We start from the raw sequence: 25,156 nt of genomic DNA, 5'->3' as shown, positions 1-25,156 counted from the left end.
TTCAAGCTCTCATTATTATTTTGTGTGAATCCATCGACGCATCGCTGTAAGAGAGCATCCTTGCTCAAATCCTCGTAGATAGGCTTCAAAGCTTCGAGAACATCTGTAGGAAGAGCTGAGTAGCTGTGCTTGAACTTCCGAAGGGCACCTGAAGCTGCAGCTTTCTGCCATTCGCACCAAGAGTCTGCACCGATAGGACATCTCTCGTGTTTCGGTCCCTTGTTCGTTGAACTGTAGTGATCGTACGTTGTCCATATTGCATTTTTCATACTCTCGACTGACTCATGGTTACGACGTATAGCTAGTCCATAATATACAGTTAATTTGTCAATAAATTTAGCAGTCAGCTTCCCTTTGCCAGACAGGCTCTTCTTTTTAATAGTTTTTCCAGTCTTAGTTTGCGTGTCAACTACGCTCGATTTCACTAGTCCGCGCAGGCGTGACCCCATACGTTTCTGTACGTGACCAATACATTCTTTCTTATTTACAATGAAATCCAGTCCATAAGGCTTGGCATCGATCACTCCTGTGTAGGTCTTCGAGTCACCATCCCCGATGTAATTGCGGTATCTAACTCCAAGATTTTCTTCTGACCTTTGAAACATTTCGACTATAGCCGATACCTCCATATTTCCAGCGGGACCAGTGTGATTTGCTTTGCATTTACTTCTGTCGATTACCGGCTGCCTTGATGTTTAGGAGAAAATCGCCAACTTCTTGAGAGGTAGCTTTGCCAGACGAAACATTAAATAACTGATTTTTATCGATGGCGTCGTCAAACGGATTCATTGCTTTTTTAATAGCTTTAATCATATTATCGAGGCTCTCTTTGTCCTTTCGGATTTTACTTTTCTCCAACGAGTGTGAAGTGTCATCTTTTCTTGTAAGTCCGAGATTTTCTTTAATTGTGGATAATATTTTCGTGCGCATACTGTGACTGAGGGCCCATCGTTGACGCGCAGATATGGAGTCAACGGCGAGATTATCAGTCAATTGATTGCTGGCATCGGCGTTGATGGTCTGTTCAAGTGTCAAGTCAACTGGCGATCGAGCGAATTTAGAGTTAGTTCTTTTGATCCCAAACGCGCCTCGACGAAATTCATCGACCAAAGACGAATTTTTATTGTAAGAATCAATCAAATTACTCAAGTATAGTAGAGTCCATCGGGCATAGTTGGGTTGGTTAAGGGCAAAAAAGAAATCAGCCATGTTATAAATTGAGTCCATGTACAATTCCAAGTTACTGGTTCGGATGCTCCTTGAAAACCGAAGGAATAAATTAATTAATTCACAATATTGATAGTAAAATTGAGCAGTCTTGCCTTTTTCACCCATCAAAGTCTGGCGGCAAAACTCCTTATACCCGTTCATAATACGAACTAATAAATCCGGTAATTCCAGAACCTCGCTGACGTTTCCCGCATTTTTATTTGATCCATCCGGTATTAGTGCTTGTAATGTATCGGTTAACATTTGACAAGAAACATTAGTTGTGGCTAAATACTGCTCAAAGTGTAATACTTGCAAGGCAGCAGCGTTTAGTGGATGCAAACGTTTGCAACGATTGAAGTGTTTGCTGTCTAAAAAGCTGTTCATCGAACCGCCAGCTAAAACTTCGGCTTGAACCAGTATTTCCACTAATCCGCTGCCATCTATATATTTTCCAACCGCTTTGAAAAATGCCATCTCCATATGAAATGCTCCCAAATTTACAAAAATTTTATCATACTTAGGCCTTTCTTTCTCTTGTATTTGCATAGCCATTTTAGCTATAGCTAAATCGTAAGTAACAATTATTTGCTCCTGTTGACATTTTTCGGCAATCTCGGTCGCCATAATTAACGTTTCATTTACTATTGCATAAGACGTCGGAAAAGAGTTTATTGGAGGTAAATACTCAATCTTCTGCTTTTCGCTGTCATCGCTAGACACCAAGCAATTGAAACCCAACCACATGGGAATAGAATCTAAACTTGACAAAGATATTATCCATAACAAATCTTTATCTATTGCTATTTCTGTAGCACCTTGACATTTCTCTGTTGTGTTAGTAAACGAGTCCACGGTAAGTAGCTGCATAGTCGTTTTCGGTTTTGAATAATATGGTCGAATCTCTCGTGATATTTCGTTGAAACGTCTTCTTTTCCGTGTCGGACCTTCTTCTTCGTCATTGACATTCGATTCTGATGCCGATGAAGTAATAGCCTCAAGATTTTCAAAATTAACAGCACTAAGGAATTGGTATATAATACCGACAGTGTCGTGCATAGTATCTTTCCCGGAAGTGGTGTCGACAAAGCGATCAAAATTGTCAAACGCAACGTGAGTACTGAGTCCATTCTGTGCAGTAATGCCTGATGGTATTACGATGTTATTTTGGATTGACGTGTAAGTCATTTCAGTTTCTAATTCTTCTGCTAAGTTATATCCGATCGAATGACCATATCTATTTAGCATCGTTATAACTTGCCGAGAATTCGTTAAAGACTTTATCGCTAGTCCAAGAGTTAAATTTTTTGAAGGTTTACATCTACCTCTGGTAGCTGCATATATAATGTCACTACATATTGAGGTTATTTTTGTCATTGTTGAGTTACCGTTTTCTTCGTAAATGTTGGGTCCTTGGACAAGATTCCGTATGAAATCAAATAATTCTTGAGGAATCTCGCATTCTCCTCGTATAATATCATCAGCTGTCACATGTCTGCTAGGCAGAGAATGAATATCAATGTTCTTGATGCAGCTTCTCAAGTGATACGCCACATCTTCAAATTTATGTTCTTCTTTAGCTTCCAGAAACTTGGTGTTGTTTGCCATAACTGAAACCTCGATGTCCGTTTTTTACATCCGGCAAGTCCTAAGCCTAGTATTCGCATCACAAAAATAAACGAACAATAGTTAAGCAGCTGCCTCGATATACCTGCCTCCATATACCTGCGTCACGCTCGGTTATAGCCTGATGGGTGAAACATCCAAAGGCTATATCTCTTAGAATATGACTCGGATCGTTTTAAAATTTTAAAGGAATATTCTCAACATATTCAATTATAAGATGAGCAAAAAAAAAAAATTCGATTTTTTGAAATTTTGAAACCCACCTAACCCCTTAACTATTGATTCGGGCTCTGTGGGGTGGCTCTGCGTGCTCGGCGAGGACTGGATACGGTATTAATTGACTGGTTTACTCATGATACAGGTTTTAAAACACAACTATACGTTTATTCAATTTAGGTTTACGAAGATGGTTAAACTGGTTGTAGTTATATATAATAGTAGAAAAAAGTTTATATTTAAGTAAAATAACACGGAATTCACTTAGCGCTTGACGTGATTGGATTCTTTGGTAATAGAAACTGAGAGAAAGATTTGTTGTTGAAGCTTGAATGACGACTCTCTGACGACGACTGATTGACTACTGATTGCTAACTCTCTCTGACTGTTCTCTTTTAAAAGATTCGCGTGGTTTTGTCTAAACTACTTCCTGATTGGTTACCAGTATCCTTGAGGGATATTGGACCAATCAGGAGGCCCTGATAAAATTTTGAGTTTTTTCATTTGTCAAAACTACCCCCGCCCATCGGGTACGGTGTAGCATGAGAATTTATCATTAACTATCCCGCCTTTTCCACACGTGTGGGTAGGGATTTCCGTGCTGTGTTTTGTATATAATAAAGATATCCTTATTTTATGTTCGGGCCAATACTGCCCAAACAGACACTTGAGATAGACCCATACGGATCTATCCGTTGCACGTGTTCAGATCATTTGGTCCCTCTTAGGGAGTTTGTATATAGGAGTCTGTTTGGGTAAGGATTGTCCCGAAGAATTATCTAAACAGTAAGATGGTTGATAGCTTAGGGTGTTCATTTCCAGAAGTAGTAAAAAGGTGATGAAGAGAGCCGTATGCATGCAATGCATACGGAGACGCAAAATAAAAAATATAAAATATAAATGTATTAAATGATAAATTGAAAGTTAATAAAAAATAAAACTAGTGGGTAGGGGCAGAGGACATCGAGGATATGACAATAGCGTCTATTAGGTTGTTGAGATCAAGTTCGTAATTATTCATGTATCTGTCTAGGTCAATGAGGTGTCTAATAAGTGAGATTGCAGTCTTGCTTGTGGACGTGAATCTTCCCGAGATAGTCACTTGGTTGCTTAGGGTTGCCAACATGCGGTCTTGTAATTCGTTGTAGGATGCAACGTTATCTAGTTCGTTACGATATGCGCCCAGTGTCGATTGCACTATATTTGTTTGTTTGTTTAGCAGGATTGCTAGATGGTTTGTATCGTTGTATAGATTATCTATCTTTTGGTTCAAGTATTCACCGTCTTCTACATCTAGTGTTCCAAAAAGTGATTTGGAGAGGCTTCCCACAAGATTTAAGGCTCCTCTTTTGTCGCGGCGCGTTGCTAACTTGGATAGCTCCCAATGCGCTTTGTTAACTGTGCGATGACCAATTAATGATTTTATTTGCTTCTGGTATTCTTTGATTGTACTTATTCTGTTGGCTAACAATTCTATGTGGTCACTCGTATCGCATCTACTTGCTGAGGTAGTACATTTTTCGCGTATTTTGTTCAAATATTCTGTAATTTTTAATAACTGGGATAACATGTTACCAAGATCCACATAGTTGATTAGCGTCCATTCTTCGTTGAATGTCCGTAGATTGTTTATTTGTTCAAAGTGGATGCCGGGATTAACGTCAAGTTATATTGTGTACGGTATTTCATCGTGGTCGGTGATTTCCGCACTGGCCCTGTAATGATATACATATTCTACTGAGTTTGCAAAAGCTTGATTACTGAGCAAATCGCGTCTTGTTATTGTCAGTTGTACTGTGTTTGCTATTGAAGGGGTTAAAGGTAAGTTATTCCTGGCACAATGAAGAATCACATCCACAATACATTTAAGAATACTACGCCACTTTTCCGATTCTGCTTGTATCGATTTTTGATGTTCTGCATCAACAGACCTACTAGTTTTCAGCCCAATCTCTAGATCTTTCCAAGCGACATAAGAATTTCGGTGAGGTATCGATCTTTCGTGATTGACAAGAGACGGGTTCAAATGTTTCCAATCACTAAACCCCTCTTCAATACTACAGAAAGCTGATTTGTCCTTTTTATCGTCTTTTGAAAAGAGGAGGCAAGGGAACCGAAACAAGGCGTCCTTTGACTGACTATACAACAACCATTGTCTCTTTACTTTTTCCCCATTTGGTAAAATTTTAAAAATCCAATTCTGAGAAAAGTGTCGCCCATCATCTGTACAAGGAAATTTGTAGCTATCTAAGTCAATTGTTTGAGGACCTCGTTCTACAAGGTTGCAATGAACTTTGTCTGATCGAAAACTGTTTGGCCATTTTTTGGGATCCTCGGAAATTATTTCCATTCCCATATCAGTAGCATTTAATGCATCATTTTCACTGAATGTGCAAGATGTGCAGGGGCTTGGATCAGCAGGTTCCCAGGCAGTTGTTGCCGTGAGTAACAATGTCTCTTTGCGAGAATCGCAGTTATGCAAAGGCGCATATCGAGCGTATTGAAACGCGCTTTGTTTCATCAAACGTTGTTAGTCCGCTTACGGACTTTCGTCGCGCAGTATTAATATATGTATATGTATCGAGGAGGAAGAGCACCATCTCCGTAGTCTAACGATATAATCCTAGAAGGCATATAGCATTTTTGTTCACAACAACGTTGTGAACGCAACACGTCGGTCGCGCGCCTTCCAAATCACGCGAGGCAACCAGCCTCGCACACTTTCTAATCACGCGACCCAGAAGAAAGTGTGACGTCACGCACGCCGCTCACGCCACCCACGCAGCTGAGCGCGTTGCTTAATCACCGAACATGGTCTCCCGCTATCAAGGATCCACCGAGGCTGGAATAAGAGACGGCCGATCAGACCGATCGGCAGGACACTTCGGGTTCAACGCCTCTGACGCACCCAACTGACTCTGAACGACACTGCTCCAGCCCATCGACGCTACAACGACTGACTGACTCTGCGACAGCTGACTGACTTCACAACAGACCTGACGACACGACGTTGTATGACGGACTCTTTTTATCTGGCTTCGGCCAGCGAACAACAAAGATCAACTGCATCCAACCCGCCTGTCCCTTGGACACTACACCCAATCGACGTTCCCGCTCAACCACTGACAAGACCACCAGCCGTGCTTCTCTCCTTGTGGGATGTACGCCGAGCGCGCTTGACTTCTCCGAGCTATTACCGGCACATCCCACCTCCCGTGTCACCGTTTCCTGAGCCGCAGCGTTCTTTTGCGACAATTGCCACCCAGACTACAGACAGCGAGTGGGAGTCTCCGGTAAAACCAACTGAGAACCGCCGTCCCCCAACGCCTCCCAGTTCGCCGGAAAGCAGATACACTCCGCCACCCAGGACCGTGACCGATCCCCCTAGACGACTGACATCAACACTGACGCCTCCACCACATTGCATTATCACTAAAACTGCACCATGTATTACTTGGCAACCATGCAAATAACTGTACATATGTAAATAAATTAAATAATTAGCATTATACAAAATAAACTCAACACCACAACTCATCTTTGATTCCAAGCGACTCACACCTTCCAAGCGGCTCGGTCGAACTACAAGCTCCCAAAGAGCGATCATTTATTGGTCCTTCGAGCCGGATACAGAGGACAAGGTCAACGCGTCAACACAGCACCTTCGTCTTCCTATATAACCACCCACCGCAATCATGGATCGCTCATTCGAAGAGCTGATCCGGAGCCAGACGGAGCTACATGGAAGGATCATCTCATCTTGACCCTCCTGGTGCCTCTGGCATAGGCCCAGTACGCGGCTCAGAGCTGCCCCCAGCTACTGCTGGCACTTGGATAGTGGACTGCAACATGGATTGAGATATTGCTGCTCTTTGTCTAACTACTGAGACCTTTGTCATCTGGACCCTATCATACTCCTCGACGAGTTTCTCGTATTGAAACTCGGACGGTACTCCCCCAATAGCATATTTTGCGATAATTCTAAACTTTTCCATAGTAGGTTTCTTACTGCGCATAATATACTGCTTGGTCACCTTTGACACTATGGCTGCCCTCATAGATGCATCCTTGAGATTTCTAGTAGCAGAGACAGATGCACACATTGCCATCTCAGCAGTTGACTGTGTTAGGTAGTGACCACCACTTTGGCAGCTTTGGTTAATCATGATTATGACATCAACTACTGGGGTCTCCAATTCTCTTGCCATCTCAGGGATATCATCCCTGCTAAAAATAGCACCTGCTAAGGGCGTCAGAAGAATATACGGCACAGTGGTATCATAGGCAAACTTTGCAAGCCTGGTGAACGTTTCTAAAGCAAGCAATCCTGCTTGCTTAAGAGACACAACCATGTGTTTATGTGCCGTTTCGGGTTTGTAGTCGGAAGTCTCTTGCTTGTATGTGGCCACGAAGACCACATGCTTTACATTACCTCTATTAAAAATAAACTTCCAAACCTTGTCTGAAGTACCCTTTTTAATTTTTCTGGACTCAGGGCCTATTTCAAACACGATCTTGGCGCAAAAGTCAACAGCCATGGACGGCAACCCTGGCTGCAGTTCATCACAGTAGTCGATACAATGTTTCTTGAACTCATTTTGGAGCAGATTATAGTTAAATTGATCTGCTGCATGAAGACGTATAAAGTCTTCTGGACTGACGCCGGTTATCTCATATGTCTTTTCTATAATATGAGCAGCCAATGCCTCAGGCTTCGAGCCCAAGGCATGATACTCGATTGACATAGTTAGATAGTCCAAAATGAAACTCGTATTTGCGAAGAAGAATTTCGAAAATATGCCTTATCTCAGCCTTTCCTACACGAGCTGTAAGATGTATTTGGATGCTTGCAGGTTTCTTCGCCGTTTAAGGCCATGTAAATACATCATATTAGCAAGAGATGCTCCTGCAGAATTTGGGGACCACAGATGGGCATTAATCTCTGCGAGATTGATCTGTGGGTGAGTCGGTTGAATGACTTCAAGATAACCGACGAATCCAGGACATGGCTTGTGAACGATTTTCCCCGTGGTCATCTTATACCTCTGCATAAGAGAATTCAACACAGAAGAAGTGCGTGCAGCAAGCTCATGGCTGAATTGGACGCGGGACTCGATTCCTGAGTTGAATCCATCATCAGGAAATCTAATTCCAACTAATGCGGATCGTCCTTCCGCGTTAAGGGTATCTATAGGGCCATAGCCCAGAAAATTTGGCGTGGGAATAGAATCGGGTGGCAGTAATTCATCTGTAAGGGGGAGCCAATCATCCTCTCCTCTCAGAGTTGCCTCTATACGATTTCTCGTCACGCGTGGTGACATATAGCACTCATACAAATTATGGGACCGTTCATCTATAGGACCGAACGATCCAGTTTCTCCAGGCCGGTCGGAAATCCGGGGCCTAGCTGCCAGGGGTATATTTAGCATTACCTCATCCCCAGCTTGAGTTGATGTCTTCCCTATCATAGAAATATATTCTGATATGGGTCCAGGAAGAACAATCGTGTCTAAGTAGGTGGCCGCCTCACCTTCGATTCTAGCGGCGCCTTCTCTGTTTTGTTCCTGCAAGATCACCATCAATTGCAGATTCAATGCTACTGTGCAATGATGTAAAAACATTGAGAAGGGCAGTTTCCGAGGAATTCGCTCATCAACTGTCATCATGTCTCTATATGTTCTTTCCACTAATAGTGGAAAGGTTGAAAAATCCAAGTTTTGGGCATAACTTTGCCTAACTGGAGTCAGCCCCTGGATTGGGCCGACTGAATAAAGAGGGGAGGAAACTTCGGCTGTTTCCTCCTTCGCTGAGAAGTTGGGAATTTGTTCTTCCATCTTCTTTTGTGGGGCGGGTGTTCCCTTTCCCTTTCCTTCACGCCATTGTTGGGTTCTAGTGCGTTGCTTCTGAACCCTGGCTTCATTCTGCGGTTTCGCAGATTCTTGTTCGAAACGCTGTTCGACTTCGTCTTCTTTGGCCCAATTGCCCTGGGCCTTTGACTCGTTAAAGGCTCTCATCCTCTCTCTATTTCTATCCGGTTTTCCGGAGGAGTTCGAGGTCTGTTTACCTTTGCTAGCCATACTGACGATCGCTCATCCAAATATTTGGGAATTGAAGAAAAACGACAGTTTTCCAACAGTTGTCTCCAATTGTCTTCTGTTTCTTCTACGCGGAAACCTATATGCTCAGAGATTCTTGAGGATATTGTTCCTCTTGCTATTACCTGGTTCACCCCTACCTCTATTACAGGTGGGTTGAAGTACGCTCCACACGTGCAAATATGGAAATTCGACACGTAACTTCCTATTGTCCCTTTCTTAAAACTATAGACGACTGTGTTCACCTCTTTAATGATACGATACTCATATAAGTAGTACATAGAACCGTTGCAGCGTGCTGCTACGAGCAGCTACAGGCAAGGATGGTCGAGAACCTCAGGAAGACCGGCCAGGCAAATATTAGCGCCGGAGCCGTCCAAGCACGCATCTTCAATCTCGACAAATACTGGGAGAAATTCGAGAGTCAACACGAAGTTCTTCTCAACAAATTCAAGGATGAGTTAAAGAAGCACGATTACGCCACATTCTCATCACTGGTGGAAGAAGAGTATATGTCGCAGCGCGGCATGCTCATGGACTTCGCTACAAAGCTAACAGGAGAAACAAGGAATTCTTCTGCAAGCACCCAACCACAGCAGAGCAACGGCCGAGCTTCACTGCCTCGTATCCAGCTGCCCATGTTCTCGGGCAATTACGAAGATTGGCCATCCTTCAGAGACCTGTTTAAATCATTAATCGACCAGGATGCATCAATCAGCGAGGTCGAAAAACTCCACTACCTCAAGGCGAGCCTGAAAGGGGAGGCCAGCCTACTCATCAAAACTCTCAGCATCACCGCAGAAAACTACAAACAAGCCTGGAACACTTTGAGCGGCTTGTACGAAAACAAAAGGGCATTGATCAGATCGTGCCTCACCAAATTTACATCAATCCCAAAGGCAAAGGCGGAGTCAGCAAACGAACTTCAAAGAATCTTCCACGGCATGATCTCAACCTGCAGTTCACTTGACGCCATTGGAAGACCCATCGGGCAGCACGAGGACTTGTATGTCTTCCTGGTGGTCGAACTATTCGACAACAAAACACGTCGAGATTGGGAGGCCTCTATCGCCGAGACAACGGAGCCTCCTACCTACACACACCTCAGGAACTTCCTCGAACGCCGAATCCAGACGCTCGAAGCAATCCAGCAACCAAAGGGAGAACAGAAATCTCCCGAACCATCACCACGGTGGAAAAACACACATCACGCCCAGAACAACAATGGGAAGAAGAAGGCAAGCGAACCCGAACAAGAACAGAGACGCAGTGCACCCACAGAAACCTGCATCATCTGTAACCAGGCACACTACATTATGTTCTGCCCAACCTATAAGGACAAACCAGCCAGGGAACGGTTGAGCATAATTTCGCAACACAACCGCTGCACCAACTGCCTGGGCAAACACAAGCACCACGAATGTCCATCCAAGAAGACGTGCCGAACTTGCTCGGAGGGACATCACACCACGATGCCTTGGCCGCTCCAAAGCCAGCAACCTCAGCCAATTGCCTCATCGCCAAGCAGCGCCCATCAACAAGAGTGTCCGTTCTGCTAGCTACAGCCCGCATCCGGGTAGCAGATCGTTTCGGCAACTTGCACCATGCACGTGCACTTATCGATCAAGGCTCTGACACGAGCATGATCACCGAGAGGCTAGCACAACGCCTCCACATCACTCGGACTAAAGCATCAATCGCCATATGCGGAGTAGGTGGAGTCCAAACCGCAACAGCAAAGGGGAAAGTCGAGCTGAAGGTTACAGCTCGTCACAAGAACACCACTATTGTAACGACAGCACTGATTCTCCCCAAACTGACCCTCTACGGCAACAACGTGGAAGCATCTAGGCGGGAGTGGAATCACATCAAGGGGCTCGATCTAGCAGACCCAGACTTCGAAGCCTCCGATCCCATCGACGTCCTCCTCGGGGCTGACATCTATGCTCAAATCATGGACACCGGTCTCCGGAAGGGGGGCAGAAATCAACCCATCGCCCAGAAAACCATCTTCGGATGGATTCTATCAGGCACCACCAGTGCGTCAAACGCATCCACCAATACCACAGTGAGTCACCACTGTTCAACAAGGGACTCGCTATCATCCATGGTTCGACGATTCTGGGAACAGGAGGAACTGCCCAACGCTCCTCCTTCCTTGATTCCCGACGAGAGAATTTGTGAGGAGACATACGCCATCGGACATTCCCGAACACCCGAAGGTCGCTACATCGTGCGACTACCAACTTCATCCAAAATAATGGACTTGTCGGACACCCGGAGAGCTGCCGAAAGAAGTCTCAATTACACTTTCAAGCGCTTTAAACACAATAAGGGGCTTGAGCAACATTACCACGAGTTCATGTCCACCTACGAAGCCATGAAACACATGGAGGTGGCAGAACAACCCAAGCCGACGAGCAACGTCTGCTACCTTCCTCATCACGGAGTGTGGCGAGAGTCCAGCACCACTACACCGCTTCGAAGAGTGTTCAACGGATCCTGCCTAACTCACCAAGGAATCTCCCTCAACCATTTCCTGCTAAAAGGGGAGAATCTGCTGCCAGCTCTATCTGACGTCTTGCTCAGATGGAGAACCCATCGCTTTGTCATCGCTGCTGACATCGAGAAAATGTACAGACAGATTCTCGTACACCCAGATGACAGAGACCTCCAAAGAATATTGTGGAAAACCGAGGAAGATCAAGACCCACGCGAATATCGACTCAACACCGTGACGTACGGTCTCGCTTGCGCTCCCTTTCTAGCCATCAGGACCATCCGACAACTGGCTCACGACGAGCAGGCGAATTTCCCACTTGGAGCATCTATTCTTCAACGAGATATCTACGTTGACGACATCCTTACTGGAGCAGATAATCAAACGCAACTGCTCAATCTGCAAAAGGAACTTCGAGAGATATGCATGGCGGGCGGATTTCCACTCAAGAAATGGATGTCAAACGACTCCACTCTGCTCACACACATTCCAGAGTCAGATCGTTTGGTAAAGGGCAACATGTCTTGGGCTCCTACAGAGGAAACTCACTCCACTCTAGGGCTTCAATGGAGCCAGCAATCAGACACCTTCCTGTTCACCGTCCAACCAACCACCGCCAAAGCTATTACGAAGCGATCAATTTTATCTCAGGCAGCTCAACTCTTTGATCCATTAGGATGGCTCACACCCGTAACAACCCGAGCAAAAATCACCATTCAGTCGACATGGTTGATCAACGCCAAGTGGGATGATCCTCTTCCTCAACACATTTCACAAGACTGGAGGGAGTTTCACGACCAATGGACAACACTCTCCAGCATTCGCATTCCTCGCTGGCTAATTCCGACCAACAAAATAGAACTCCATGGGTTCTCAGACGCCTCCGAACAAGCCTACGCGGCCGTCCTCTACTTGCGAGCTCTCCAGGAAAACGGCCGGAGCGAAACATCATTGATAGCTGCAAAGAGTAAGGTCGCACCACTAAAACAGGTGTCACTTCCTCGACTGGAACTTTGTGCGGCACATCTCCTCGCTAAGTTGGCTCACCACACACTCAGGCTGACCAACTGGAATAACATCACTACATACTTGTGGACAGACTCCACTGTCACGCTGGGCTGGATCCAGGCACCTCCACGAAGATGGAAGACATACGTAGCAAACCGAGTCGCTGAGATCCAAACATTGCTTCCAGAAGCCAGATGGAATCACATCCCGAGTCAGCACAACCCAGCGGATTGCGCATCACGAGGGCTCTCACCACGGGACCTACTCACACACCAACTTTGGTGGAAGGGACCAGAGTTTCTCTCCAATGATGAGAAACCTCCACGGAGTAATCTCCAGACAGATCTCACCAATCTTCCAGAAGGGAGGTCAACAGCCCATGCAGCAACAGCCAGAGAACCACCAACTGAACCTGAGATGCTCAGTCTATTCTCCAGCTACAGCAAGCTGCTCAGAATCACCGCTTGATGTAGACGTTGGCTTTCTCAACACCACAACTCATCTTTGATTCCAAGCGACTCACACCTTCCAAGCGGCTCGGTCGAACTACAAGCTCCCAAAGAGCGAACATCGTGAAAAATAATTAAAATGCTGTTACGCGATATTATAATTGATTATTCTTTTAATGAGACTTACATTAATCGACAAGCGCCGTTGTTAATTGTTCTGCTATGCACTGAAATACCAGAGCTAGGTTGATTGTTGAGATATAGGGGCCAGGTACGTATATAAAATAGTATAAATATGCTATGCTATTTCTTGTTACCGCCGAGGCCCACAGTATGTTTTTCTAATCGCAGTAATTTATAATATTATTGCTTTCTGTTATAGTTTTACATTAGATTGTACAGTGTAGGGGTGAGATATAGTTACACCCACTGTAGCCATAAATTATGTTGTTAATTAGAGCCGAAACTGCTTGCCAGTGCTCATTGGACTGTTTAATCGTTGACGAAATGGAAAAGTACACGGTCTACGATTCTGGAGCGGATTGTAGTGAATTGATTCAGTTTTTATTTTTTGTTAAATTGATATTATCTTGCCTTTGATATAAACTAATAGTTTATCTTCATCGAAGGTTGTCAATCCTCTTGTGGCTTTTATCGATATTTTCCGCGCGTATAGGTGCTGGACGCTATACCATACAAACATTGATTTCGAGACGAATTTCGCGAAATTCTTATCGACCGTATGAATAAGGTCATATTCGCGTTCGACCAATGGGATGAAACCTTCAAAGGTGTCTGCGAAATCATTGTGGGCTGCGTATGCTGTAAGGCCTTCGAAGCCTTCCGCGTCAAAATCGATCCACATGGGATCATTCTTCGGTACTGTTTCTGTTGTGGATAGACTTTTAGGTTTCGGTTTCGCTGACGCATCCAAAGTTGGTGCTGTAGCGATCGGGCCGGGCTGAGGTTTTGTTTTAAAACCTCCTCCTCTTCCACTCCCATTCCGGGATGAGGCGCCACGTCCTCTACCTCTTCCACCTCAGAAAATTATCGTTTGCATTAATTTATTTGGGTAATATGCTCTAGATACCACAGACTGATTGACGTACCACTCTCTTCGCAGGTAACAGCATCACCCTGCTGCGCTGATTGCGAGTGACCCTCTATATTTGCTAAATCAAAAATAACGACAATGTAATAACCATTTTATTTTTGACTTTTCAATAGCCACGCCATAAAAACTTTTACAGATTTTTATGTGTTCAAACCATTTGTATACATGCATATTTAAATTGTTTAAAAGAAAATAGAGCTTGCGTACCACTATCAGTATTGTCAGCATCTTCCTGCTGCAATTCCACAATCGTTACGGCCTTTTCTTGTAATGCACTATTCATTAGTGCCGTTGCAAAGTGTAAATCTGAAATAAAAAAACTCAGTTCGTTAGAAAATGTATTAGAAACGATGAAAATACATGACCGTTCATGAACACATCTATCGCAAGAAATAATTGGAATTGAATGAAACAAAATCTCAAATAATTATTTATATTGATATTTAGAAAATATGATGAGTTCCATTTTTTTCAACAAATAGAATGACGTACACAACGAAAAGTTCGATTTGAGGTTAGGATAAGAAAAACGCAATTTTTTCCCAAACCAAAGTTATTCGATTGAAAATTATTTTATCTTTAAAATCAAGGGGCCACTAACCATTTTCGGCACGCCTCGCATCCTCCACTGACACTGTCACTTCCACTGCAATGTCAGTTTCAGGATTGTACAAAGTTATTTGTCTCGTCGCCATTGTTGTTTTTTTCGAATTCCCACCACGTTTTGGTGAAAGCCCACTCTGACCCACCAATATTTTGTACCAATACAATACAAATCACGTGAAAGTGGGCGGAGATAAATCTATCCAGGTCTATTGACCGGCTGCTAGTCGAGGAGACTCCTGAGAAATGGGGAGTGCGCAATCCAGCATCATCATTCTCATTGACGAGTCGGAAATCTCCTAGAGCACGGAAGTTATCGTTAATGAAACGATCCCAATCTGGGAATTCCTGACCGTCATACTGCATTAGACAGTACCCAGGAGCGTGGATATTCCTACGCCGTTTTAATCCATGAAGGTACAATATTTTGTACTCCACCCACGGAGCCCGACGGTGGTGCTATCAAACGTGTTCGTGACGTCATCAATAATGGCGTGTGACGTCATAACAATTCACTGTCAATGATATTTTTTCCGAGGTGGTGTAATGACAGCGTTAGTGTTTGCGAACTCTGTGAACTCGAACGCTATCACTACTCATCGTGATCCTAACCTCCTTCGCTCATCGAGCAACCAGCATTCCGACAGCAAAATGAACAATTCCGTCTTTTATTTGACATTTGCACAATCAAGACTTTGGCATTGTCGTCACTGTCACTCGATGATACGTTGATAATTTCCTGCGTTATTATCGTTAATATTCGCAAGAAATCACTACGATCCTCCATGTTTCACTCAAGCACGGTGTAAAGTCCCGCGCAAATGTATTAAGATGGCCGAATGTGATCGCAACGATCGCAACGCAAATAGCGTTCATGGAGCTTGCAATCGCTGACACGCAATTGGCTCTCCGAACAGCATTAGTAGCGTTTGCGTTTTTAGTGTTGATAAGATAATCCCCAACTCGCCGGTCGGAGCCAACACACCGACACTGTACGCATTAGTATAGAACGCTGTACGTGAGCCACACAAGTAAAGGTGCCACTAGTGACACCTAGCTGTTGGGGTGATAGCTCGTCCGAACACCCCAACTTTTCTTGCTACAAATAACCTGCAGGCCGTACGCTTCTATGTGACTCGATCTTCGTTGGCTAGGTCCTGGCAATGGTGATTTGGATCAAAAACTGAGACAGCTAACAGAGAATCAGTCTTTGCAGAGATCGAGTCCGATAAATTTTGAACAGCCGGTGGTTGATCATCATTGCTGTCTGTACGCTGATCAGTCTGGTCAATTCATATTGGAAGATCACCAACTGGAGTACCTGGATTAACTTGAATGGAGGATGTTGCATCAGAACTGTTCAACAGATCATTTGGTGGAATTTGACTGTTAAATTGTAATGGCCGGTCAGTCACAGATGATGGCGCGTAGTCAGCAGCAGTAAAGATATTCCTATTAAATGGACTTATGCCGGTACAGGTAAATCCGGCAATTGCATTTCTATCTGTTACAGAAAGAGGAAATGCTTCTTTGACTATCCCAGGAATGTAATGGATAGTCATCGTTCGACCAGGATGATTTCGCATCCAGTTGTCTGTAGCTGTGTTTATCATTTTTTTGAATGGCCCAAATACTGCTCTATCCAGAGACTGAAGTTTGTGCGTGCAATGGGGTGAAAACGACAGCAATACTATTCCATTTTCTTTACAAAAATTTAGAGCTTGGATAGATATATGCGATATATGATTGTCGAGTAGTAATAAGCATTTTTGATCAACTGTTGGCGTGACTTGTCTTTTAAAATGTTGTAGAAACAGTAAAAATTCTGCATTCTGCATCCATCCACTAGCATTGCCAGCTCCGGCACAACCAACAGGACCCTCAAGTATCATGTGGTCTTGGAATCGTTTCAATGGGAATACGAAAAAAGGAGGTATGTGTCCTCCTTGAGCATTAATCGCAACAGCAACAGTTATTAATCTTCCACGTTCTGCTATGGTTACTGCACCTACTTGTTTAGTTCCTTTTTGAGCTACAATCTTGCTAGGTTTTTGGACAGTGGTCACCCCTGTCTCATCCATATTCCAGATATCTTTTGGCTCAAATTTGTACCTATCAATTATCTCAGCAAGGTTATCAAAAAATTTGCTCACATTATGTTCGTTGAAACTCGAAGCCCGCGCCAGACTTGTTGCTTGAAGAGATCTCAAAGAGAGGCTCGGGTGTCGTTTTAAAAAACCCGTCAACCATTCCTTACCAGCCATTTGACTATCGTGCCACCTTTCAGGGAATGTTTTTCCATTTTTAATCGCCAACTCGTATGCCAGTTTACGTACTTCAGATAGAGATAACCCAAAATAAACTCTCGAGCACTTAAATAGTCGCGTAGATTACTTTCCTCGTGAATTGTAAAAACTCGATTGATGCATCGGTAGCCCACAACTGCGTTAGTATTTCGCGTTGCTCGGGAGGTAAATTCAACAGTTTCTCCCCCAGGGCCTTGAAAATCAACTCAGTAAACCCAGGTTTGATGTAATCCATAGCCCAACGTTTCATTGTAGATGAGCTGGGAAAGTTGCATTCTGCTTGTCTAAGTCGACTCATGCCAACTGGAGAGTAATAGTGCAATAGTTTTGCCAAATTTTTCTCTTCCTCCGAGAAGGGCGCATTTGCAGTATGCAGTTGCAAACATACCATCGCTTTTGCACCTGCCGATAAGTCTGAAAGTGACAAAACTATTTCACGTGTACTTTTCCTAGTGAACGTGTGAGCTTTTGTCTTTACTCGATTCTCACGTTCGTTGATATTTATGAACTTCTTTTTTAAGGCGCGCAATTCTTTCCGAAGGTCATGACTGTCCTTTTCCAGCAACTTTACCCTCTTCAGGAGATTATCCATCGCAGCTTCAGTCATGCGAGGTTGATCGTGTTCCATGGGTTCTTCGGCAAATGAATGCAATTCAACTGCGAAATCAGTTGTGTAAGCATATTCTTGAGTTTGCAAAGCATTTAGACGTAACATAGCTTCGTCATATGTTTCTGGTAAATAGAAATAGCAATTAATAGCTTATCAAAATATTTATCATAGTTAAATTTAGTCTGCCAAAGAAACAAATAAAACAAATCTAACAAACACAGAAAAGAAGTCAAAATTGAAAAATGAAAGATTGCTCGAATTTAGTTTTGAAAGAGTTTCACATTAGAACTCACTTGCTTGGCCACGCATCAGTACTTCGTAAAGCGGCCAGTCAGGATCCGGATCTTTTAGATCTCTTATCAATGAGTTTAAAAGCTTACTTTTAGCTTTAGTGTATGGTGGAGGCATAAACTTTGCAACACACTCTTTCTTCTCAGAATTGTAATCGAGCCAACTCAGCGGCACACAGTCAATATCGACGCCTTTTCCTTTGGGTAAAAACTGTACCAATTGAAATGGATACATGTCCATAGTTTTATCTATAAATAATAAAATATACTTATTTCGCAGAGAAACGAATGGTTAAAGTAGTAAGTAGAAATGATGAGATATTTTTTTTCCAATCTCTTCATTTATTACTACGATATTATTCTCAATTACCTAGTAAGTGAATGTTTAATTATTTGCTTCAGTTAAAAGGTAAATCTTGAGAAGTTTGAAGTTAGTAACGTTATCGTAATGACGAAACATTGGGGAAAAAATCACTATTTTCTTAATTTTACAATGATTTTTCAGGAACTAAGCTTTCGAAATATATGAGTGTTTCGTTTCATTACGGTTTACTGAATTTCAAACAGTTCCAACATGGCGAAATAATGGTGCTTCCTCAGCATAAATTGTTACGATAACGTTATTAAGGGGGTATTCTGGTCTAGAGCCCTACTTTTTGGGTATTTTTCAAACTAGGATAAAAAAAAAATTGAAAACATTTTTACCATCCATTTTTTTATATAATATTTATTGATTTTTAAAGTATATAAAAAAAATTAAAAAAAAAAAAAGTCAAAAATTCATTCAGTGACAGGTCGGTGAAGTAGGGGTTGCTAGTCAAACAGTGCTCCCTGGTTGACATGATTCCAACCCTTGTAGTGATCTAAATCGAACAAACAAAAAAAATTCTTAATTAGTAAAGATGTCGCTACATCTTGAACTTCGGCCGAAAAAAAAAAAAAAATTCACAAAATGGCGTCTACTTGAAAAAAAAATATTTTTTTTACCCCTGTTTTTCGACCTTTACGAATTTTTTAAAAATACTTCAAATTAAAATTTTTCAAAATCCTTAGCTCCAGTGATAAAGAGATGTATGAAAAAGATTCTCACAAAATTTCAAAGGAATCGGTCAGATAGAACTTCAGATATCGTGTCAACCACCTCAACAAAAGGAGTTTTGAGAAAAACGCGTTTGAAGTTTGAGAAAGATTTCCAGTTAAATAACTCAGATAATTATGTTTAATACTCACTTTGGATTAATCGGCGATCCCATATCCATACATTGGACCTTCTTCTTTCTCAAAATCGAGATTTTGTGAACTTCTTTCTTCTAAACGAGCTGTTCTGCCTGCTTTTGAAGCAGCAGAAGCTCGTAGTTCAGAGCGATCAATCCTCTGCTCGTTACGTCTAACAGCAAATGTGTGAGCTTCAGTACCAACGATGATGCCCATGAGTGCCATTATATTTAAAATCTTTAAAAAGCCTTCATTAAAAATAGCAACGGCTAAATGATTTGCAATTTCGATAGTTTGGGTTCCAGCGTGAATATGCTTTGGAGCAAAAGTTCATATCAATGAATTGAGGGATTCATTATTATTTTGTGTTTCGGATCCTAAACATCGTTCTAATAAATCATCAGATGATAAGCTGGTATAAATGGGCTTAATTATATCCAATACTTTAACATCCAGAGGAGGGTGCTCGTGAACAAAGCCTTCAAGAGTGTTGTTGGCTGCGGCTTGTTGCCATTTACACCAGCTTGATGAACCAGTAGGGCAGTACATGTGTTGTGGATCCTCGTCACTTGAACTTCGATGGTAATAAGTAGCCCATATTTCATTTTTCATACTCTGCACACAGTCAGGATGCCGACGAATTCCCAGACCGTAGTATAAACTTAGCTCATTAATAACTTTATCTGTTAATTTACCAGCTCCTTTGCCGCCAATACCTTTATTGTCTTTCTTTGCTTTACGTAGCCTGGCACCCATACGTTTTTGGACATGCCCAACACACTCTTTTTTCACTACAACTGGATTATTATCATACGGGTCCATATCAAGAATACCTTTGAATGTCTTGGAGTCTCCATCTCCAATATATTTGATATATTTTACTCCGTGCTTTTCGACCGATATATTGAACATTTCAACCACAGAATCTGCCTCCATTTTTCCAGCACTTCCCCGGTGATTGATGGTGCATGAATCGTTATGTTCCTCATACCAATCTTGATAAGCTTGAGGATCTGTGTTCTTCTTACCTTTCCACAGATTACAACCTTGGCAAAAGCTAGATTTTACAATAGTATCGACAACTTTTTTACAGTATTTACCAATTAGGGTTGTAACGCCAAAAAGTGAAGTGAATCCTCGCTTCTTCCAGGTACCATCTCCAGAAACCGTCAAGTGCGTTGGATTTTCATGAGGCTCAGACTCAGATTGTAACTCTTGCTCTTCTTTTACTGCTTTAGATATTACCTGATCGTAAATTGCACTTGTGGCTGAATGTAAATTTTCTAGGCAGCTGTAGTAAGTACTGATGCATAAACCTTGGCATATATCCATGACACTACAAAAATTATTTATTCCTTCTCGTCCTACTCCTAAAAGTCTCATAGCTATTACAATTCGATGATTTATTTCATATGCTTTATTCACCAAAGGACATGATTGAATGTACTTATTATTTTCGCAACTGCACTGCAACACAATTTTAAATCCTAGACCACGTGGTGCTGTTTGAGAAAATTTAATTTTCTCTTTGCAGGTAGCACATAGAATTAAAGTGGAGAGAGTTTGTAAAACTGAATAAAATTCCAGTAGACAGTACCCAAAATTTTTATTAATTATTATTTCTTCGTCTCCATAATTTTTTAATTTAGCTGCAGAAGCACTTGTAAAACTAGTTTCACTTTCTACGGTGTATCGATTCGATGAAAATCGTCTCTTCTTTTTCCGATCAGGACGATTACTTGACTCCATATTTTGTTTCAGAATGCGAAAACATTTCGACCATCGCGTCCACCTCCATTTTTCCAGAAGACCCTTTGTGATTAGCAGAACACTCATATTCATGCGATTCATACCATTCCTGGAACTCAACTGTATTTGTTTTTTTTTTCCAATACTCACATAGCTTACAATATGCACTTTTAACGTTTATATCAAGAATCTTTCCAGTAAAATAGCCAATTATAGAAGAAACTCCAAATGACGATGTATATCCCCGTTTTTGCCAGGTTCCATCTCCCGATACAGTTAAATGATTTATATCTTCATTTTCAGTTGTAGTCATTGCTTGCTTTTCATCATTCACAGCTTTCGTCATGAAGGCTTCTGCGACGGTTTTACCACAATTTAAAATCTGTTTCAGTAAAATTGTATGCGTACATTTGTCTAAAAAAGACGGCATGTCCATCAGGCCACAAAACTTGCACAATCCTTCGTATCCTATTCCTAGTATTCTCATTACAAAAATGAAACGTCTGTTTATTTCATAAGAATGCCCAATGAAAGAACAGGAAGGAATATATTCATTTCCACAGTTATTACATGCAACTACAATCTTGAATCCCAGCCCACGTGTACTTGCTGTTTGAAACAGTACATTTCCATCACATTTTTTACACTTTATAAGAGCAGAAATCGCAGTGAATACCTTAATGAAATTTATTATTCGATATTCAGTACTGCTGTCTTCAGGTACATCATCTTCAGTGTTTTGTTTTAATTTTTTAGAAGATGTACTCTGAATATTTTGATCACGTTCCGCTGTTTTCGGATTATACACATTCTTTCGTTTGACTGAACGCGACTTATTAATCTTTTCAGAACTCCGAAGTTCTCTTGAAACCTTTTTAGAATCACGTCCCATGGTAAATCACTTGAGAAATAATTTATTTTAATACAAAACGATCTACTAATCAGTGCAACGACTACAGGCATACTGGCAACAAAAAAATATTTTTCTGCTCTTGTACTACCTAGAAATTGTGAATATATTTAGTAGGGTATTTATATGTGTATGGAATGGGGAGATATTATGACAATGTAACACGAGAAATCGGTTGTTTGCAACTGCTGCTAGCTACCAGCTCTCGAACGCCAAGTAGCGCCCGAGCGCACTTTGTTACTTGTTGAATAACTCGGAAAGAATTTCTCGGATTCACTTCGAATTTTCACACAATATTTTTAAAATATTATACTTTAAGAAAATGCAAAAAAAAAAAAACGATTTTTTGAAAATTCTGACTACCCCTAACCCCTTAAAAATTCTTTAGTTATAATAGTTTAACTTTGGACGTTATTTGACGGTCAGATTGAAGAGGATGTTTGACGAGTCTGTTTCCAATGAGTTTGCTAATATTTGATCTTACTCTATCTTTGGTGATGCCATCTTTGGTGATGAGAGCTAATTCTACGCTACTTAAAATATCATCAATAGGTAAATTTACATTTTTATAAGGTAGACCATGATTAGGACCAAGTGATAAAGTATCTTTGATTTCAGAAGGTAACTCTGTCTTAGATAAGTTCACTAACCATTCGTTAGTGTAAATTTCTTTAGGAGCCTGTATAGACTTAAGTTTGTTCAATTTGTTAACATTATCAGTTTTAATGGCATTAAAAAGGCGATTGGCTTTCTCTATGTCTAAGTTGAAGTTTTTGTATTCTAAGTTAGTAAATTGAGTTGAGAAGAAGTTATTAATGTTCTGATTTAGTTCTTGGCTTAGAAACCTTCCATGTCGATAACAATTTTTTATTTGAAGAGATAGAGATTTCTGTTGTAAGAAGCGTAAAGCTTTGGCGAAGGTTTTTTCCTTTGCTAAATGTTGTAGATTTTTGATTTTAAATTGTAGAAATTTTGGAATGATCCCAAATTGACGGCATTTAAGAAGGAAAACTTTACGGTTTTTGGTATGTGCTAATTTCTTCCGGTAGTTCCAAATCTTCTTTGTTTGTGAGTGATTTGTAGAGTATGAAGATCTCAAGTTAAATTGTGCGGTATGACGTCTATTCATGGTGGTACGAGACGTCCACGAAGCAGTTTCGATGCGTTAGATTTCTGAAGAATTCTTGACCAGGAGGTTGATTGAAGAACAAAGTTTAGTCGAAAATTCCGGTCAGGTAAAGAGAGTTTAATTGTTTAGAAAACGCCAACATGTTTAAACGTTTCCGACGTTTCTTCTTCGGTTTCTTGTTCTACATTATCTTCTTGTTCTACTCGACGTTCTAATACTCCTCTATCGTGTTCAACACTGGTATGAAGCTCACAGTGATAGTCTAAGAGCCAGCTTAAATCTGACAACACATTCTTTACGGTATCTGAAATTTCGTCCAGTGAGACTTCTATACCCAGTAAACAAGCAATGGGTACTAGCTAAGCCCGGCCGCGGTAGGTTTGGGGTGCCTCAGGTGAGTCAGGTATGAAAATTAAGTAAATTTTTAAAGTATTTTACGGCGTCTGCCGTTTTAATATGTCATAATATACCTCTAGAAAAATTGAAAAATAAATATGGCTGCTGATTTTGAAGGTTGCAACATCCTGGCAGCCACTTTTCAAAATTCGGAAAAAAAAAATATTTTTAAAGTATTTTACGGCGTCAGCCATTTTAATATATTATTTATTGAACTATTTTAAGCCAATATTAAAAATGGCTGACATTTTTTCCGGTTGTAACTATCCGGCTTACAGCGAAACATTACCTGTAGTCCGTGCATATGTATGTTCACAGTTGTAATTTTCACATTCGTCAAGTTTATATAACATTAAAATTATATTAATCAATGTAAAAAATTTTATAAATACACAATGAAACGAACGATCTACTACTTTAAATGTGTATAATAAAGAAAAAAAGGTTCATTATAAGGCTTTAACAAATATAAAATTATTATAAAGATGGAAAAAAAAAATCAAACATTAATTAGATATATTCATTATTCATATCAGAATATATTTATTTTTGGAAATAATTTATAACAATGAAATAATCATGAAATATTTTATAATTAATTTTCATCTTCGGAATCGTCTTCAGAAAGTGACAAGTCATCTTCATCCTCCAAGTCAGATTCTGTAAAAATAAAATACAAATTTTTAAATAAGCTTATGATAATTAAAATGCTGTTACAATAAATGTTACAATGCTGTCATTACCTTCAGGATTTAGAATCAAGTCGCTGACAAAGCAAGGAAGTTGGTCTCCTTCGAACCACTTAAATACGTAACGGTTTTCCATCTCCATCCAGCCGTATTCAAGGGGATTCAGTGATGTGGGCTCATTCGCATGAGCATTTTTCCAAATGCTGGAAATATAATGCGTCCTCAAAACTTGTTGGTACAGTTCAGATTTACACGGAGGGATCAAACTTGCATCAAAGCTCCGGACTTTTTTATTAAAATTTTCGTTCATATCTACAGCCTTGTAGGAATTAACGAACAGCTGAAATCTCCCATCATCAACATCGATGGATTTTTTAGCATTGTACATACTGCAAGTGTACTTCTGGATAACATTAAACAGTTCACGTATGGTATCCTCAGTCAGGCCAATGTCACCGAAAGCAGCGAATGCTTTTTGAAATTCAACGTTATTTTTTAGTAACGTGAAAGGTTTTTTTTTGCCCCGATTATAAAAAGCTGGATTGAAATCACAACCAGTGAAAGCGTGGAAGCCAATTAAGCTTTTAGCTAAAAGTGGACCAAGTTCTGTATATATTTTGCTGACATCAATAAACCTTTCGTTGTTTCCTGTCCCGGTTAGCATCCAAATGTGAGAAGAAGGATTTTTCAAGTTAACCATGTTGCCCAGCATGATTATTAAAATATCAGTATCTGAACCTCTAATAACAATATTAGACTGATCAATAATGCTACGAGCATGGAAAATAATTTTACTGTCTGCTTCTTCATGAGATTTACAACACAAATCTTCAACGATACTTGACTCGACTTTGCCGTCATTGGATCTATATGAATAACAATTTTTGAAATTCAAATGGTTCAATTTATTTCCAATAAACGGCGCAACATCATCCGTTGCCCAATGTATAGTGAAAAATTCAATAAGAGCTTCCTTGAATTTGGTATTTCGCATTTCTTTCGTAAAGTCACTTGATCTGATTTGGTCTGGTCCATAAATCGA

The 25,156-nt window shown here is 41.1% G+C and overlaps 4 protein-coding genes across 4 annotated transcripts; 3 read left to right on the top strand and 1 right to left on the bottom strand.

The window, feature by feature from the left end:
* Nucleotides 1-6,065: 6,065 nt before the first annotated feature.
* On the top strand, nt 6,066-6,524 carry LOC124302890 (proline-rich receptor-like protein kinase PERK14). The gene has a single exon (XM_046759458.1). The coding sequence runs from the start codon at nt 6,066-6,068 to the stop codon at nt 6,522-6,524; it is 459 nt and encodes a 152-aa protein (XP_046615414.1).
* Nucleotides 6,525-9,469: 2,945 nt separating this feature from the next.
* LOC124302889 (uncharacterized) lies at nt 9,470-10,705 on the top strand. The gene has a single exon (XM_046759457.1). It carries the CDS (start codon nt 9,470-9,472, stop codon nt 10,703-10,705), a length of 1,236 nt encoding a protein of 411 aa, XP_046615413.1.
* Nucleotides 10,706-10,788: 83 nt separating this feature from the next.
* Nucleotides 10,789-13,122, top strand: LOC124302887 (uncharacterized). Its single transcript, XM_046759456.1, has one exon. It carries the CDS (start codon nt 10,789-10,791, stop codon nt 13,120-13,122), a length of 2,334 nt encoding a protein of 777 aa, XP_046615412.1.
* A 2,990-nt stretch (nt 13,123-16,112) lies between these two features.
* Nucleotides 16,113-17,084, bottom strand: LOC124302886 (MFS-type transporter clz9-like). The gene has a single exon (XM_046759455.1). The coding sequence runs from the start codon at nt 17,082-17,084 to the stop codon at nt 16,113-16,115; it is 972 nt and encodes a 323-aa protein (XP_046615411.1).
* Nucleotides 17,085-25,156: the final 8,072 nt, after the last annotated feature.

Source organism: Neodiprion virginianus, chromosome 4 (genome assembly GCF_021901495.1).
Source record: "Neodiprion virginianus isolate iyNeoVirg1 chromosome 4, iyNeoVirg1.1, whole genome shotgun sequence".
NCBI lineage: Eukaryota > Metazoa > Arthropoda > Insecta > Hymenoptera > Diprionidae > Neodiprion > Neodiprion virginianus.
This window is presented reverse-complemented; position numbering and strand designations above follow the sequence as displayed.